The sequence below is a fragment of the Crocodylus siamensis genome, chromosome 2, assembly GCF_052110815.1.
Source record: "Crocodylus siamensis isolate JL-2025a chromosome 2, ASM5211081v1, whole genome shotgun sequence".
Lineage (NCBI taxonomy): Eukaryota > Metazoa > Chordata > Crocodylia > Crocodylidae > Crocodylus > Crocodylus siamensis.
In genome coordinates, this window is record NC_143396.1 from 79,801,395 (window position 1) to 79,817,865 (window position 16,471).

A 16,471-nucleotide genomic window follows, 5' to 3' on the forward strand; every position below is an offset into this window, starting at 1 on the left:
CCCAGCCAACTCTTCTGCAGCGTGTTGAGCTGGGAGAGCAACCCTAGGTTGGCAGGCTGACTCTCAGGGCCCCCTGCCAGCCAGGGCTGCTCTTATGCAGCTCAATATGCTGCAGTCCCAGGCGCACGTTCAAATGGCATGCCTGGGAGTAATAAATTCCAGAGCAGTAAACTCCACAATTTATTGCTTCGCATTAATTGCATATGTAGATGTACCCTGTTGATACTAGAAATCCTCACTTCTACTGGCACTGTGATTGCCTATACATTAGAACCACAAGTGACAGGATCTTCAGCCAAGGATATCAAGAAGAGATTCTTCTATTTTTTCAAAGAAAGTGAAGACAAATTTATATAAAATATCTTTCTGTAGAATTTGGATTTTCTGTTTCTCTTTACACTTCTTTATAATAAGGAGACACCTCAGAAGACACTGTCAGCTAGCAGAGATTAAGACACTGATTTGTTACATATATAAATCAGTAGAGATTTGCTTTATTTTTCCTTCTAATGTGAATATAAATTTTTGCTTCGTATTTAAACATTTTCTTGCAAGCCAAATATTGCAGAATAATATTTGTATATTAAAGTAATACTAAGTGTAAAAAAAAAAGAACTCATTTAAGGAAAAAGTTAGCTTTGTTTCATTCTTTCAGCTTTGGGAAGCTAAACCAAACATGTAGGACCAAAGCCTCACCTAAGGTAATTTGGGATTCACAAACTGGGTGTCCTCCATGCTAGTGGATTTGATCATGTACATCAGCTTAGCGCTTTGATCACTCAACCAGGTGGCTGAAGATCTGGATTATAGGCCTGTAGGGGACTCATATCATCTTTTATGAGAATGCTCTAACTACTAGTCTATACAATAGACTGACAGCAGAATAAGCAGGAGTGAATGAGAGAGGCACTAACTCTGGACACCAAGTTAGGAAGGGCACTGGAATCGCCCCTCACCCCCGCAGAGTTTGTGCTCATGCAGCAAGAGCAGCCTCATGGCTTACTCTGCTGGGATCTCCAAAACAGTCCCTGGCTGCTGCTGCTGATTTAGGAGTAGGGTGTCCATATTATGTTTAAAGAAATCCTGGAAACTGCCCCCAGTGCTGCTGGAGACAGAGATGGAAGGGTAGGGGTTGGGACACAGCTCAGCACAGAGGTAGAGGGGCATGATACACCAGGTAGGCAGCAGGTAGGCACCGTTGGAGCAGGCCCCACCCCACCCACACGTGGCTCCCTTGGCTTCTCCTGAGCAGTGGCTGGAAGTGGGGGGGTGGAGGATGCGGGGGGCTAGGCTAGACACTGCTTCAGTTTGCCTAGTTTACTCCCACACAGAAGCAGCAGTGCCTGTCTGCCCAACTGCCTGGCACACCATGCCACTCTCCCTCCTCACCAGACAGCACCCTGTGCCCCTCAATTCCAGGACTTTTGATTTAATTTTCACCAATTGGCTGGGAGGATGGGACAGCCTACGAAACCTGGGACTGTCTTGGCCAAACAAGGATGCATGGTCACTCTATTTAAGAGCAACAGCTGAGATGGGCAGAATACCCAATGGTGGTGAGCAGCAACAGCTCAGTCAAGGGCTTTTAGGAGTTCCTGGCATGGATAAGATTGCAGCGTTTCCCCACTCCCAGTCTGGGAACTGCATGCCCTACTCCCCTGCCTTGGAACCTGTGCGCACTCTCCCCTTGGTTTTGATCTTTGATATCCAGCTTGTTTCTATCTTTAATCAAAGACTACTGAATGTCAAACAAATAAATACTTATTAACTATATATATAGTGTGTGTATGTCTGTATAAATAACATATATGACTCCAGTAACAATAAAACAACATGGGCACATCTACACGTCACCCTACATCACCATAGTGATGCACTATGTCACCGTATGGCACGCTACAGCCACAAAGTGATCATGTGAGTCTACACATGATTGGCCGCTACTTTGCTATAGTGGCATGCCCCCCCATTTTAGTACATCACTACGGTGAAGTAGTAGTGAAATCTAACGGTACACAACACGCATGGAGCAGTACAGGCAGTTACTGTGCTGTGTTTTATTTTTAGTACTTCTAAAAGGAAGTACTAAAGCATGGCACCATAGCAACAGTGACATGTAGACCCAATAAGTATGGACAGGAATTATGAGAGAAACGAAGCATAATACCCCCATTGTTTTTTATGTTTAAATACCGGTTGGCCATTGTTCAGAAGATCTTCTTTGAAGCGAAGTTTTCTTTCTAGGTCTTGTATGACAGCATCTTTTGTCCCTTGAATCTCTTCATCAGATGCTATCCTAGAAGTTCTGCCTGTTTTCTTTGGAAATCCCCTGCAAAACAATACAAGAAAGGACCATGCTTTTTCTGAACAATTAGCATTTGAGAACTGCTGAATGAAATCCTACTGTTAATGAAATCAGTGGGTGTTTTGCCAATAACCTTACCAGGGCCAAGATCTCACCTTTCCTGCCCAAACCCATGAAATTCAAGCTGAGAACCTGTATTGTTATATTTTATTTTTCTTATAATGTAATAGAGTTGTATGTTATTAATATATGAACACACATGCACACGCACACAATTTTTTTCCATCTCTAAGTCTGCACCTACTAAATTATCAGTAAGTATGCAGAAGTCTAGCTGAAGTCATTCAGTCCTGTTAACTCATTTTACTGAGATCTGTAGGGCAGTTTAGGGGCAATAATTCATTTTTTTAACTTGAGCATTACTTACAGTAGATTGAGGTACTGCTGTAGTGGCTCAATAGTGAAACTGCGGATAGCACTGGCAATGCATCCAATGGGGATACAGTGATCCCCAAAGGAGAATGCGTGACTTGTGGAGCAAGCCAGGGGAAGCTGAGAGTGTACTGTGAGCACAGTAGCAGATGGGGAACTATATCCTAGTCATTAGTTAATTATTTAATAAAATTGACCCATCCTGCAGATTTGAATAGCATAGAATGTTAGAGTAACTTAAGAATAACTTAAATTCACTCTTTATAACTTTGCAGGCAGATGCCTAGGAAGATATTAGAACATATTAATAAAATAATTAAATTTGGAAGCACCTAAAGGGTAATAAGACAATAAATTAGAGCCAATATAGATTTGTCAAGAACATATTATGTCCTGCTAATCCAATTTCCTTCTTTGACAAGGTAACTGCCTTAGGAATGGAGAAAGAAGTAGATGTGATATACCTTGGCTGTAAGGCTTTGGATACAATCCCATTCCATGCTTATAAGAAAACTAGGGAACATTAGTCTAGATGGATGCATAACTTGTTGAAAGCAATACTGATTAATAGTTTGCTGTCAATTTAGGAGAATACCCTGAGTCCCATACCATTATAGTTTTAATTAGCAAAGAGTACTCTTATAACATTTGCAGATTACACTAAACCTGGAGGAGTTCCAAGCACTTCTGAAGACAGGATTAGAATTCAAAATTGTCTTAGAAAATGGAAAATGGTCTGATGTTAACATGATGAAATTCAATAAAAGGCAAGTACAAGTCACTACATTTATGAAAGAAAAATGAAAAGGAGAAATAATTTATTATGGCAGCGGTACCACAGAAAAGGACCTAGGGATTATCATGGACCACAACTGAATATGAGTCTACAATGTGATGCAGCTTTAAAAAGGGCTCCTCTCATTCCTGAATAGATTAACATGAGTCTCATACATAAATATGTAGATAAAAAGTATGTTCTGTTCAGTTCTGGCTATATCTCAGTTGGAATCCTGTGTCCAGTTTTGGGAAACATACTTTAGAAAAGGTGTAGACAAACTGGAGACTGTCTGATGGAGAGCAAAAAAAAAAGTTTAGGAATCGACTTACAAGAAAAGGCTGAAGTAACTGGGTTTGTTTAGTCTAGAACAGTGGTTCTCAACCTTTTTCCCACAGGCACCCTTTGCCAAGATCAATGGCTTGTCCTGACCCACACCCCTCTGGCCCTGCCAGTGTGCAACCCACAGTCCTTCACCCCTCTGCCCTGCCAATCTCAGCACCTGGCCACCTTCCCACTACCTTCATCTGGCTGCTGGGGCTGCTCCCACAACCCGGCCTGGCTGCATCCTGGCCATGCCCCCAGCAGCCACTTGCAGGCTGGAACACTGCAAAAGCTCACGTTTGCCCTTGCAGGCTGGAACGCTTCTAGCCTGCACAGGGAAACCTGCGCTTTCGCACATTCTTCTTGGACAGGCTTGCAACCCTTAGAAATACTCTTGCAACCCACTTTTGGGTTGTGACCTACAGGTTGAGAAATGCTAGAAAATGAAGACTGATGGGTGACAATGATAACAGTCCTCAAATATGTAAGGGTTTATTTTATGTGTTCCACTGTTCTTCATGTCCCAAAAAAGTAAGATAAGAAGTAATTATCTTAATTTTCATCATGAAAGATTCATGTTAATTTTCATCATGAAAGATTCAGGTTAGTTATTAGGAAAAACAAATTATATTAGCTAAGCACTGGATCAGATTACTTAGGGAGGTTGTGATATCCCTGTCATGGGAGATTTTTGTGAAAAGTTAGGCAAATAAGTGTCAGGAATGGTCTAGGTATCTTTGGTACCACTTCAGAACAGAGGGATAGACTAGATCAGTGGCATGCAGTGTTTTGGCCCCTTGGGCCAGATGAGTGGTGTAGGGCTAGACTGGGGGTTGGATGAGACCCTGCACATCAGAATTAGGCCTGCATGTGCACTGGACCCCGTACTGGCTCTGCCCAGCCCCATGTGCCACGATGGGGCCTCAGGGCTCCACACCACCACCACTTGGCCTCACAAGCCATGTTTGCTAGGATTAGGCCCTGTGCCACCCCATGTACCAGTATTGGGCCCCATGCTGCCCTGTGCACCCAATCTAGTGTGTAGGGCCATAGCCTGTAGGACTCCCCGTGGACCCATGAGGAGCCACATGTTCCAGATAACATGGCACCAGAGCCAGATCTAGCCTTTGGGCTGGGGGTTAAGCATCACTGGACTAAATGACCCTTGTAGTCCTTTTCAGCCCTTTTAATTTCACACAGTGTATGGGCTTGGGTGACTGTACCCAGGGTCATCCCTTGGGGGGGGCCCAATCGGGGCAACTGCCCCAGGCCCGGCAGACAGGCCCCAAGGGTGCCACCACTCTGCGGGGTTGCTGCGTGCTGCCAATTTTGTGCTCCAGCTGCTTGCCTCCTCCTCCCCCCCGCCCAGGCCCCGCACAGGCTGATATGCCGCACAGGCTGATATGCCCCAGGCCCCACACACCCCTAAGGGCAGGCACACTGTACCTATTCCATGCCAACTGCTACGATGGAATGGGTACAGTCACCCAAGCATCTAGTAGTTCTTCAAAAGCCACATTCAGGGAAGTTAGGAGGTTATATCATGTTAAAAATGGGGGAAATCAGGCTTGGGGTGGGGATTGGGGACCACAGGAGGGATGAAGAAGCAGGTAGGATCTGTAGAGGCCAGACAGTGTCAACAGTAGTGATCTGAGGTGGGTGGGGGAGTGATGATAGGCAGCATCCGTGGGAGCAATTGGGGACTGGAGTGAAGAGGGCAGGCAGCATCTGCAGGACAGATGGGGGGCAGGATCCGTGGGGGGTTGGTGGGGTCCATAAAGATTAGATGGGATCAGGGCAGCTTTTGGGGTCTGCAGGGAGGCTTGTGGGAGGACCAGAGGTTATTTTTAGCCTCCCTGACCCTCCCCAGAATATCTACACCCCCAGTCCTTCCTCCATTCCTCCCATCAATACTTACTTCTTCAGCTCCCGGTAGCAGAGAACACAGAAAAATCTGGCACCCAGAGTAGTTTGTTGGATGGAAAGTTGGAGGGAGGATGGCTGGTCCATGGGGATGCGGGGAGCTAAAAATAGGCCAGTGCCAGGAGTCAGGTATGAAAAATGCACCCCCGGAGCAGAGGTCAGTGGCTGGGCTTTCCTGGCTCCAGGGCTGTGCAGGTAACTGTACTGAAGTTCCATGCACTGGTCTAACCTAGATCTACTAAGTTTGAGTGTATATCGATCCAGGTTCTCTTAGACAAGGTTCTGCCATTTTAGATTGTTTTGTGTGCACGGAATTTCTGTACTATTATAGATTTAAATGACTTCTGATCACTGAGACTGGGTCTAAGTATAAAGTCCACACCTGGGTGAACTAAGTTAGATTCGGTAGTCATTTTTACCCAATCTAACCTTCCCCTAACCTCCCCGAATGTCTGCACTTAGCCAAAGTCACACACACACACACAAACACACACACGTAGCTAATCAAGTCTATTTTGAGCAGAGAAGGGGATAAAGGAGAACCATGTTCCCCACATGAAGATGCTCTATTCCTAATCCCCTGTATTAAATCATTTGCCCATAAACAAGAATTAACTCATCATAGGAGCTTCAACATAGCCACAGGCACACAGGTAAATAGAAGGGGCAAAAAGATGGCCATAGCTACCATGCTGTAGGAGACAAAGCCTCAGTATTTCCAAGGACCTTGCTATGCATTGTCATAAACTCTCAATTCTGCCACAGGCCAATACTTCCCATCTGTCTCACTGGTCTCCAAAGCATGGCCCTTGAAGTTTGAGCAACACTTGAACCTGGTTTGAAACCTCCAGGGCTTTTCACAGTGAAAGCAGACCAGCATTTCAAATTAATGCCATTGTCATAGAATCATAGACAATTAGGGTAGAAAGGGACCTCAAGAGGTCATCTAGTCCAACCTCCTGCTCAAAACAGGGCCATCCCCAACTAGATCATCCCAGCCAAAGCTTTGTCTAGCTGAGTTTTGAAAACCTCCAAGGATGGAGATTTTACCACCTCTCTGGGTAACTTGTTCCAGTGTTTTACTACCCTCCTGCACATGAAACTGTATCCTCAAAATTCCCTATTTACTTCAAAAGCAGTTCTTGAACTGATGTTATTATATGGTGTTGCTTGCCTCAAGCCATCTATAGACCGGTTTTTGCAATGGATTTTCACTATATCTGTATGCTTTCTATATATACTCTCTATGTATACCCAGAATTCCTGCCTCTTCTCTTTTTAGGCTGCCTATGTTCATTTTTCTTGGGAACAAGAACCGACAAAATGTGCTTCCAACTTATACATGTAAATAATGTCCATTTTTTGTCTAATTGATTTTCTGGGCCCAATGGGAAGGTCAAGACTGTGTGAGACAAGGAACAATCAAAACATAGATGCACTTAAACCTGCACATGAAACTGTATCTCCAAAATTCCCATTAACTTCAAAACCAGTTGCTAAAATGATGTTATAGCCATGATGGATCCGGGAAATATGGAAAAGGCAAGAGTTTTTGTGGGTGATATCATTTACTGGATCAAATGCCTGGGTGGGATAGACAGAGATAAACTTTCTGATATCCTTCCTTGAGTCTCTGGGAGAGAAGCAGACACAACAGTGCTAAACAGCAGACGGAACAGAGGCTTTTGTAAAACTCCATATATAAATACAAACAGGATACAAAAGAAATTGTCAGGTAGCCAGCAGAGAAGAGAGAGGTAGTAAAAGCCTGATAAGTGGAAAGCAGGATTCTTCGGAAGGTTGTTATCACCTGTGAAGTTCAGAGATTAGCAAGAGTCTGCAGAGTACAATGGATTGATTACCTCTGAAAATGAGATCATTTACTTAGATGCTTGGACATGAATTTGGATGCCTAACTTCAAGCTTGTACATTGGATTTCTTTTTGCCAGGAAGGGCACAGGGAAGCTGGCTATATGCACTCCACATATTTCAGTGTAATTCACATACAGCAATTTTTCACAGCAAAGAATTTTGGAAACTTCACTTGACTCTAGGCAGGATTGAATACTTGGTATAAGATGTATTTACAATGCATGCCAATTCAGCAACACTTTTCATGCTTTAATTACAAAGAGCGTGCCTTGGATAAGTTTCGTTGCACTCTTCCTTCCCACAGTATAAACAAGGGCAACAGGCTGGTTGCTGTTATACTTCCAAGAATATATTCTTTTCTGCCATCAGTATGGCTCAGTTTCACAGAAAGCAAAATCAGTTCTCTGGTACTAAGGTAAAGAACAGTAATTTAATTCTCCTTTTATAACTAAAGCCTGAAAAAAAAGTCTGCCCAGGCTTCCGGCATACAGCTAATTCCCATTCGTTTAATGTATTTTCAATTACTTTAAGCTCAAAATTACTGTAACCTTTGAAGCTGCAGCTGCACATCGAGAACAAATGTTTTTAGTTTGATCTTGTCATACATAGTATGAGGTCTTAAGACACTAGAATTCAACTCTGCTCCATAGTGCTAATTAAATGCACTTGATTTAATGGAGAACTGCCTGGGGCAGTCCTGATTAAGGGATGTTTCCAACAATATGAAACAAAAGGTGATAAAGTTCACCTATTAACCCCAACAAAGTACCTCAGCAAGGAAAAAGCAAGAGACTAAGTGAAAATAAAACACATCTTGCCTAGGCTCTGGCTGTGATCAAAGCTATCATATGTAATACATATTTCCCCAATATGCTTGATTCTTTTTGAGAGGCTGGAAAACAGCCATTTACCTAAAGCTGAAGAATCATCACTCTCTAGGCATATAAATGCATTTTTATCTAATGAAAAGCACAGTCAGTCTTTTTATTTCCCTGTCCAAGGCATTGCACTTGGGAGCATTTCTGCTCTAAGTTAGCATAATGGTACTGATTACTATAATTAGCTAAGTACCTTCTGGCTGTCAGACCGGAGATAGTGTCATATCCATTGTAAGCTGTTTTTCAAGGACATGCATGTGTGTTTGATTTCAATTTTAAAACTCCAGTCCATCTGGAAGCTCTGATTGTCTAGGTGAGACAAATCTTATCCTTTACTATGATTATTTTGTATGTATTGGAACTGAAAGTCATGAAGAAGATGAATTATTAGAGCACTGGCTGGAGCCAGCTGCCCAGAGAGGGTGGATGAATTGCAAACTTCTCTACACAGCACAGCTCAAGGACCCTAGTCCTGGTCTGAAACATCTAATCTGTTGTATTCCGGTGTCTGCCTTGACAGGGAGACTGACAATTGTGCCAAAAGTGTGCGACTACATAAGATTCAATAGGGACTGAGCAGAGCTCAAACTCAATTTTATTTGTGATTTACCTGGAAGACTAACCTGTCCGTGGTTGCTGAAAAGCCAGTGTATGAGGACACTCCAGCCAACAGCCCTTCTTTTATTTACTTATTTTTTACATGCAAAAATCAATAAACATCTGAGTAAAAAGAGGAACCCTCGGAATGAATTATAGATATACCTTCATAAATGATCTGTGGACATTTAAAAAAAAATCTGTGCTAGGGCCCAGAACGACAACATGTCTAGGACACCAGCCAGGCTGGTAGGCCAAAAAGCAACAAAAAATGGCTCAGGCCTTACTGCATAACTTTCAGTAAATAAATCAGTACACAAACACTCTCTCTTTCCAACAGAATGCACGTGCATCACTGGCTTGTTTTGCAAATGCTGACAGTAAGTCACTTGCCATTTTAAAAGCTTTTTCATACATCTGCAGCAATCATTTGGAAAAAGAAACAGATAAAAAACATCTGGAAAATAAAGCCTTCCAGCTGCAACCACTGTCAAGACACAGTAGGTCAGGTTTTTGGCTATTGCTCCAACCCTGAGTGTCCTTCCCATTTGTGTACTTCCCCTTGAGTGACTTGCAACAACATTTGGTTTATAAGTGTGACTTGGGGGCATGACTTGGATTTCAAAGGTCAGATGCTGAGATACATGGGGGTTATGTTTATTCATCTTATTTTAAGATGAATAAAAAGGATGCATATTTTGTGATAACTTGTTAAGAGTACATGTTTCTTAAAATTTAAAAGTTCTATGTGAACTACAACATGGATGCTTCATACCACAGATGAGGAAAATCTCTTCATAACCTTGATAACCATACTGGTCCTGGCCTCCTTTATTTTGAGCGCATCTGGTGCCCAAGATGAAGTACACACGGAAAACAACAAAGCAGTAAACTTTAAACTAGGGGCAGCACTATCGTGTAATGCAGGGGTTTTCAACCTTTTTTAGTCTTAAGTACCCCCAGCGGCTGGATGCCGAGTGGAAGTGGGAAGGTTGTGCATGGTGGGATGCCAAGAGGGGGTTGGTATGTGGCTGGATGCCAAGAAAGGGGGTGGCATGTGGCTGGACGCTGAGCAGAGAGGCAGGGACGGCGTGCAGAGGGGCGCTGCTGCCCTGACCCTGTCTTGGCCTTGCTCCTGGGAGGCGACGGTGCTCTGTCTCCACCCACTCACATGTACCCCCTACGACCGGTCCAAGTACGGGCAGGGGTATGCATCCCTCTGGTTGACAACCTCTGGTGTAAACCTATATCTGCCAGTGAGTTCCTCTGTGTGATTTCATTCCTGGTTTTTAATCTCTACATGACTCTATTTTCCCTCCCACCCTTTGCCCAATCCAGTGGTGTTCAATCTTTTGGCCCTGCATGCGAGATGAGTGGGGCGGGCTTGGTCTGTGGGCCAGACTGGGCCCCATGAGCTAAGATTAGGTCCTGTGCCTGCATGAAATTTTGCAGCAATGGAGCAGCAATTAAAGCTGCCACCACTCCCCAGTCACCAATTTTTCAGTCCCATTGGCCAGATTACACAGCTCTGAGGACTGTAGCAGGCCCATGGCCTGCGAATTGAGCACCCCTGGCATAATATATTTAGACTGCAAGAATTTCAAGTGATTCTCTCTCAGTATGTTTGCCCACTATACACAATAGGGACACAACCTTAGTTTGGCCCTTCTACCCTAGCTGTAGTGCCAAAATAACAACAAGGGGATTCCTTTATTACCTTTTCCTTACCCTCTGACAAATCCCAAGACTAGAATCTGGAAGTATCCATTGCTTGTGGGGAAAGAAGGGGGCTGGATAATAAAAAATGACCCTTACTGTTAGCTGGAATCCAGCTTCTCTTGAGATACATTTTCATGATCCAAAGGGATAAGTATGGTATGGTGACCTCCTTCAAGGGAACAGAAGCCATCTTAACCTTTTCCCTCAATTCTGTGATGGAATTTTTTAAAAGGAGCTCCCAGAAGTGCAAATAGACATATAGCTATTTTAGCATAAAGCATATCACCTACAACTTCAGTTTCTGCAACTGTGACAAGAATGATTAATAATAACAAGGAAATAAATGCCAGATTTATATAGGACAGTAATAAATTGTGCCCTAACGTAAATGATGGCCTTTGCAATAAGAGGCCACTGAGAGTTATATTCTGACAATATGGAGATGCCTGGCTTTCCCTCATGATGCTAACAACCATTACTGACAGGCTGAAGGAATCTGAAGGCTAGTAAAACATTTGGCATCACAATGCCAAATGATGCAGAGTTTAATATGGAGAACAAGTCTGAAAGAGCAGACCAGCTGTTTTGGCTCAAGCAAAGGCAAAAACCACTGTACTGCTCCTTGTCCCTTCCTGCCATAATTCCCACAGATCTCTGAGATTTGATTTAAGTTTTTGAAGACCATGGAAACAGTAATTAAATTTAGTATCAGCAATGATGGAAAAAAAACAGCTTATGTTAATTATACAAGAGAGTGTAAACAGGATCCATTCCAAAGCAATGTTTTCTTTTCTGTTTAAAAGGCTTGGTTAACTTAGTGCTTGCTGTTTCTATTCCTGTCTACAGTCCTGGCCTTTCAACAGCTTGCCACATTTTGATATTTTCTGTTAGTGACCAAGGCAACGGTACTGAAGAACAGGACTACTCAAAGGAAAGAGCTGCTAACAGAAGTTCCTTTCAAAAGCCATACCCAAAAGCTCAAAATGCATGTTTATTCTACATTAAAAGGGATTCAATTTCTTCCTGTGGATGACTAACATGCCTTCTTTCTAATGGTTTTACACGCTACATTTAAAGACACTCTCTTTCTGGTGATCTGCTTTACACTCATACCAACTCGATGATATATAAAGCTTGTGTGGCTGCAAAAGAAAGAATTTGGCTTTATAGCTTTAATATTTTGCCATAATAACTGATAGAAGCTTGGGCTTGCTTCCATAGATTTAGGTTAGTAAGCAAAAAGGGCCCGATGCTGGCTTTGGTTACATGGGCCCCTTCTTTTAAATTAGTAAGGTGTTACCCTACACATGGGTAGATCCAGGATTTTGTAAAGGGGGTGCAGGACCAGTAGTTGGCACTGCAGGGCTAGCTGAACCTTGCTTTCAGTTTCCCCCACCCACCCGGACAGGCAGACCACACTGCAGGAACAGCAGCCAAGGACTATATTAAATCCTTGAATTCGGTAATAATCTCTCCAACTTTTTCTTAGCTCCCTCTCCCTTTCACTCCTGCTCAACAGCACCTCCTTCCCTCTCCCTCCCCTTGCCCTCTGGGCTCATAAAGGGAAGACCTACCTGTCATCACCACTACTGTTGTCCCTGGCTGAGCCTGGCTGTGGCTGGAATGGGACAGGAGCAGTTCTGGAGCTCCCCCTGCCCCTGAGCCAGCCAGGGGCAGCAGCTGATAGGAGACGTGGGGAATGGGAAGGGACGTGCTGCTGAGCATGGAGCAGAAAGGGGGGGGGTGCTGAGACAGGGATTTCTTACCTGCTTTGGGGACCTTAAAAATGTCCCTAGCTGCTACTGTTATAGCGTGGTCCAAAAGGGAGGATGTGACTGAGCCACTGCATCCCCTCTGGATCCACCTCTAACCAGTGCCATACCTAGACTCCTGATGGCCCCAGGCAAACTTTTAGTATTAGGCCCCCCTTTGCCAGAGATAATGATAATAATACATTGGACAACAGAAAAAAAAATTACCATTTTTGGGCCCCCTTTCTGTCCAAGCCCCAGATTGCTGCCCGGTTCACCCATGCCTGTTTTACCTATGCATGGAGCTGAATTCAGAAAATCTACTCATCTCTATACTGTTCTTTAGATTAGATGAAGAATATAAGGCATCCACCATCAGTTTCCTGGACAAATTCTACTGAAATAAACAAACAATATTTATAACCACTCAAAAAGTTTGAATTGGCTACAGAGCTCTTTTTGAGCATGGAGAGATAAATGCAGATGCCCAACTTACATCATTTTTGTACACTGATGCTAATTACACTGGGATTTAGAACAGAGAAATAATAGGGTTATACTGTGGTAGCTCATATGGAAGTCTACTGTACTTCATAGCTAGACAGTGGGGACTGTGTAGTAACAGCGTTTCTGCCCTTAGCTAACAGCCATACCCCACGATGGACTCAAACTGATGGAATTTAAACCATGTGGATTGACGTAGCTTATGCTGGCAGAACGTTATGCCTGATCCTTTCAGAGGAAGAAACAGAGTGAGAAGAGTGTTCAACATTGAAAAAAACCAAGACAAAGGGGGAAGCAGACACTCCAAGAAACAAATAAAGGAAAGGTATAACTTATGTAATAAGAAAAAGATGGGGGAAAAGAAGAAAAGATGACCTATCAGGGAGGGAGAAGGATTATTTTTTAAATTATGCTATATATCTTTTAATGTCTTTGAATGTAATAATTAACATTACAAATACTTTTCTTACTCTACAAATACAGTCAATAACAACCCTGAGTGGGTGACAGGAGTGCTGTAAGAAGCACCTTTGCAAACAGAAGGCCACACAGAGTGCAAGTAAACAAAGGATAGCCTCAGACATTTGTGGGAGGCCATATCTGTCAAACTCTTTTGAATGAATACTCAAAATAGTAAGGTAATGTGACTGCTAGAACTAGATATCACTAGAGGAACTGAGCCAGTGGAAAGAAGGAGACAGGAAGGCAGGAAACCACTACTAAAGTGACTACAAGAGTGAATGATACTATTCATTTTCTCCTCAATTCTGTTTACTTTGTAGCCCAAGTTTATAATGAGGTAGAGGACAGAAGTCTAGATAAATGCTATTTTTAAAGCCTATGCCTGATTTACTACTTTGATAGCTGGTCTTCCGTCACATAACTTGGATTGAAATAACAGAAGTTCCTACTGCAGCAAATCTGCACCTGAGCAAGTCACCTAGGTACTACAGATATGTTTAGAAAACCTTTTAGACAAACTTATAAATAAGCCTACTGTCCATCTATTCCCATTTCTTTAGCATTTCACTTTGTTTTCCAAGGATGGAATGAGAGTCTAGTGCCAGCGGAAAGACAAACTGAACTACGCTGGGCTTTTGGCATGCTTCAAACAATATTTTAGCTTGGAAGAAAGACAAAAGGGGGGAGTAAATATATGAAGCCGATGTTATTTATTTTCTTTTTTTCTCTACACACTGTTCATCCGTACCCCCAGCACCAAGCCCTTTTTTTCTACAGATCCTTAGGAAGGTGCTAACCAGAAGTCAGTATGGCATCCTGAAAACTTTGTTTTCTACTTTTAAGCCTTAAGTATCATGAAAGATTTGCAAGTCAATGCAAGTGGAACATGGTTTCAGGATTTCTGACCAATGGTTATTTTCCTGACTCTTCTCCATGCACAGAAGTAACAGGGGTTGGAGACTTTTATTTTAAGAAAGTGATTATAATTCTGGCTAAAAGGATATTTCTTTGCAATTCCTTACACTGATTATATAAGCACACAGAACCAGAAGGGACTTTCTGGATCATAAGGTCCTGTCCTCTGATAGCACATGCAGCCCTGTCATATAATTCCTTTCATAAACTTATCAAGCTCCATGTTAAAGCAAGTTAAGTTTCTTGCCCTCATTCTTATTAGAAGAGATGTTCCAGAGCCTACTTCCTGTGATGGTTAAAAACCTTCGTCTCCTATCTAGTCGAGTCATTCATGTTTATATATATTTGTCCCTGTGCCAACATTCTTTTAGCTTAAATCGCTCATTTCCCTGCCCTGTGTTTACAGTTTTAGATAACAAGAGGACACAGGGCCTGCGAGGGTCTAAAAATGAAAGAGAAGCAACACACTTCATTAACGATAAAATAAAATGTAAGAAGGTCATCGGCTGTGTATACTTACGGAGGTGTGACACCTTTTGGAAGTCCTAGTGCGTTGACAGGGATGGGTGGTGGCTGGGATGGTAGCATGGAGCTGAGGAAAGCTGCTGGAGACTGGTTGGAGTTAGAGAATCTAGCTGTTGGAGAGAGGCTGTGGGAAGGTGAGGAAACCAAACTAGGGAGAGGTGGGGGTGGAGGAGGAGGAAGCGGAAAGGAATCAGAAACTGCAAATGTTGCAGTTGGACTAAAGACTGGTGGAGGTGGTGGCGGGGGAGAGGGAGATGAAGGAGACCAGGGGTACTCCCCTTCTGGGGCAAACTGCTGGGAGAAAGGAGGAACAGGTGCTCGGCCAAATTGTTTCTGAGAGGTGGTTGGAGAAATTGGAGATGGAAGACTGGACGTGGATGATCCAGATGAAGGGGTAACATAACCTGAGGCAGGACTGATGTTCTGAGCAGCAATGAACTGTTTCGGCCGGGCATAGTTGAAGGAGCTGGATGACTGCATGTTGGGAGAAGTGTGGGAGTTGAGAACGCTCATTTGCACGGGAGAAGTGACAGACTGACTGGACTCAAGCTCCTGGAATGACGGGGGAGGAGGAAAAGAAGGAGAAGAGGGAGGATTTGGATGGGCACCAAGTTGCTGTTGATGATGATACCGCTGGCCACCTTCTTGTTCCAGACGAATTTGGTTCTGTAGTTGCTTTAGCTTTAGAGGGTCTCTGTATAAGAAGAAAGAATAATTATTGGTCAGAGATTTGGTGCTGCAGGGGGAAAAGATGAAAACAAAAAGACAGTCTCAGATACTGAATATTTTATAGGTATTTTAAAAAAGGAAGTTGGAATTTGGAAGGATCTACGTGTCTGATTCTGAAGCCTCTCTCATTGCTGGTAAAGTCTCTAATAGAACACACATTTGATATCAAGCTGACACAACCCTTGGCTAGAACTGAAAGACCATTTGTAAACTGTATCTTTAATTATGCCATGAATCATTGCTAATGAGAATGGAAAATCTAAATGAAGTTAGGCGATTTAGTTGGATGCTCATTTAAAGCTTTTCACAATGGATGCAAACCTTTTGGCTAAGTACAGATAGTCAAAAAGCCCTAGGCTGAATCAATTTAGTCTTTGAAGGTTCGTTTAAGCTGCAGAGTTTAAACTGAAAAGCAAGTGAACTTCTAATTCAGGAGATGCAGCCACATGCCTGCAGTGGCTCAGGCAGGTGCTAGAGCACACCTCTTGCCAGCCACTGCCAAAAGGAAGGGAAGAGAGAAGCCCTCCAAGACTTTCCCCCCATCTCTGCTTGAGCAGAGGGGGCATGGCTAGGCCCCAGCCCAGGGCTAGCACAGCTGAGGCCAGGGGGAGGGGTGCTTGAAACCTCTCATCATGGCCCACATGAGACTCCAGCCCAGGTCCCAAAGCATCAGCTGTCTAGGCACAAGTTCCCCCCCCAATCCACCACCTCTGTTCTTCCCCCTTCTCCCCCAAGCAAATGACTGCTGCTAGCCACTAC

The 16,471-nt window shown here is 43.4% G+C and overlaps 1 protein-coding gene across 8 annotated transcripts in view; it reads right to left on the minus strand.

Annotated features, from left to right (window-relative positions):
* The window catches only part of PALLD (palladin, cytoskeletal associated protein), a 340,183-nt gene that overhangs the window by 39,156 nt on the left and 284,556 nt on the right, over positions 1–16,471 (minus strand). For all 8 annotated transcript variants that reach the window (XM_090036228.1, XM_090036231.1, XM_090036229.1 and 5 more), the window contains 2 exons: positions 14,979–15,677; positions 2,194–2,329 (listed from right to left, as the gene is read on the minus strand). In XM_090036228.1, the coding sequence (XP_089892354.1) occupies positions 2,194–2,329; positions 14,979–15,677 (835 nt within the window). The remainder of the gene's footprint in view (positions 1–2,193; positions 2,330–14,978; positions 15,678–16,471) is intronic.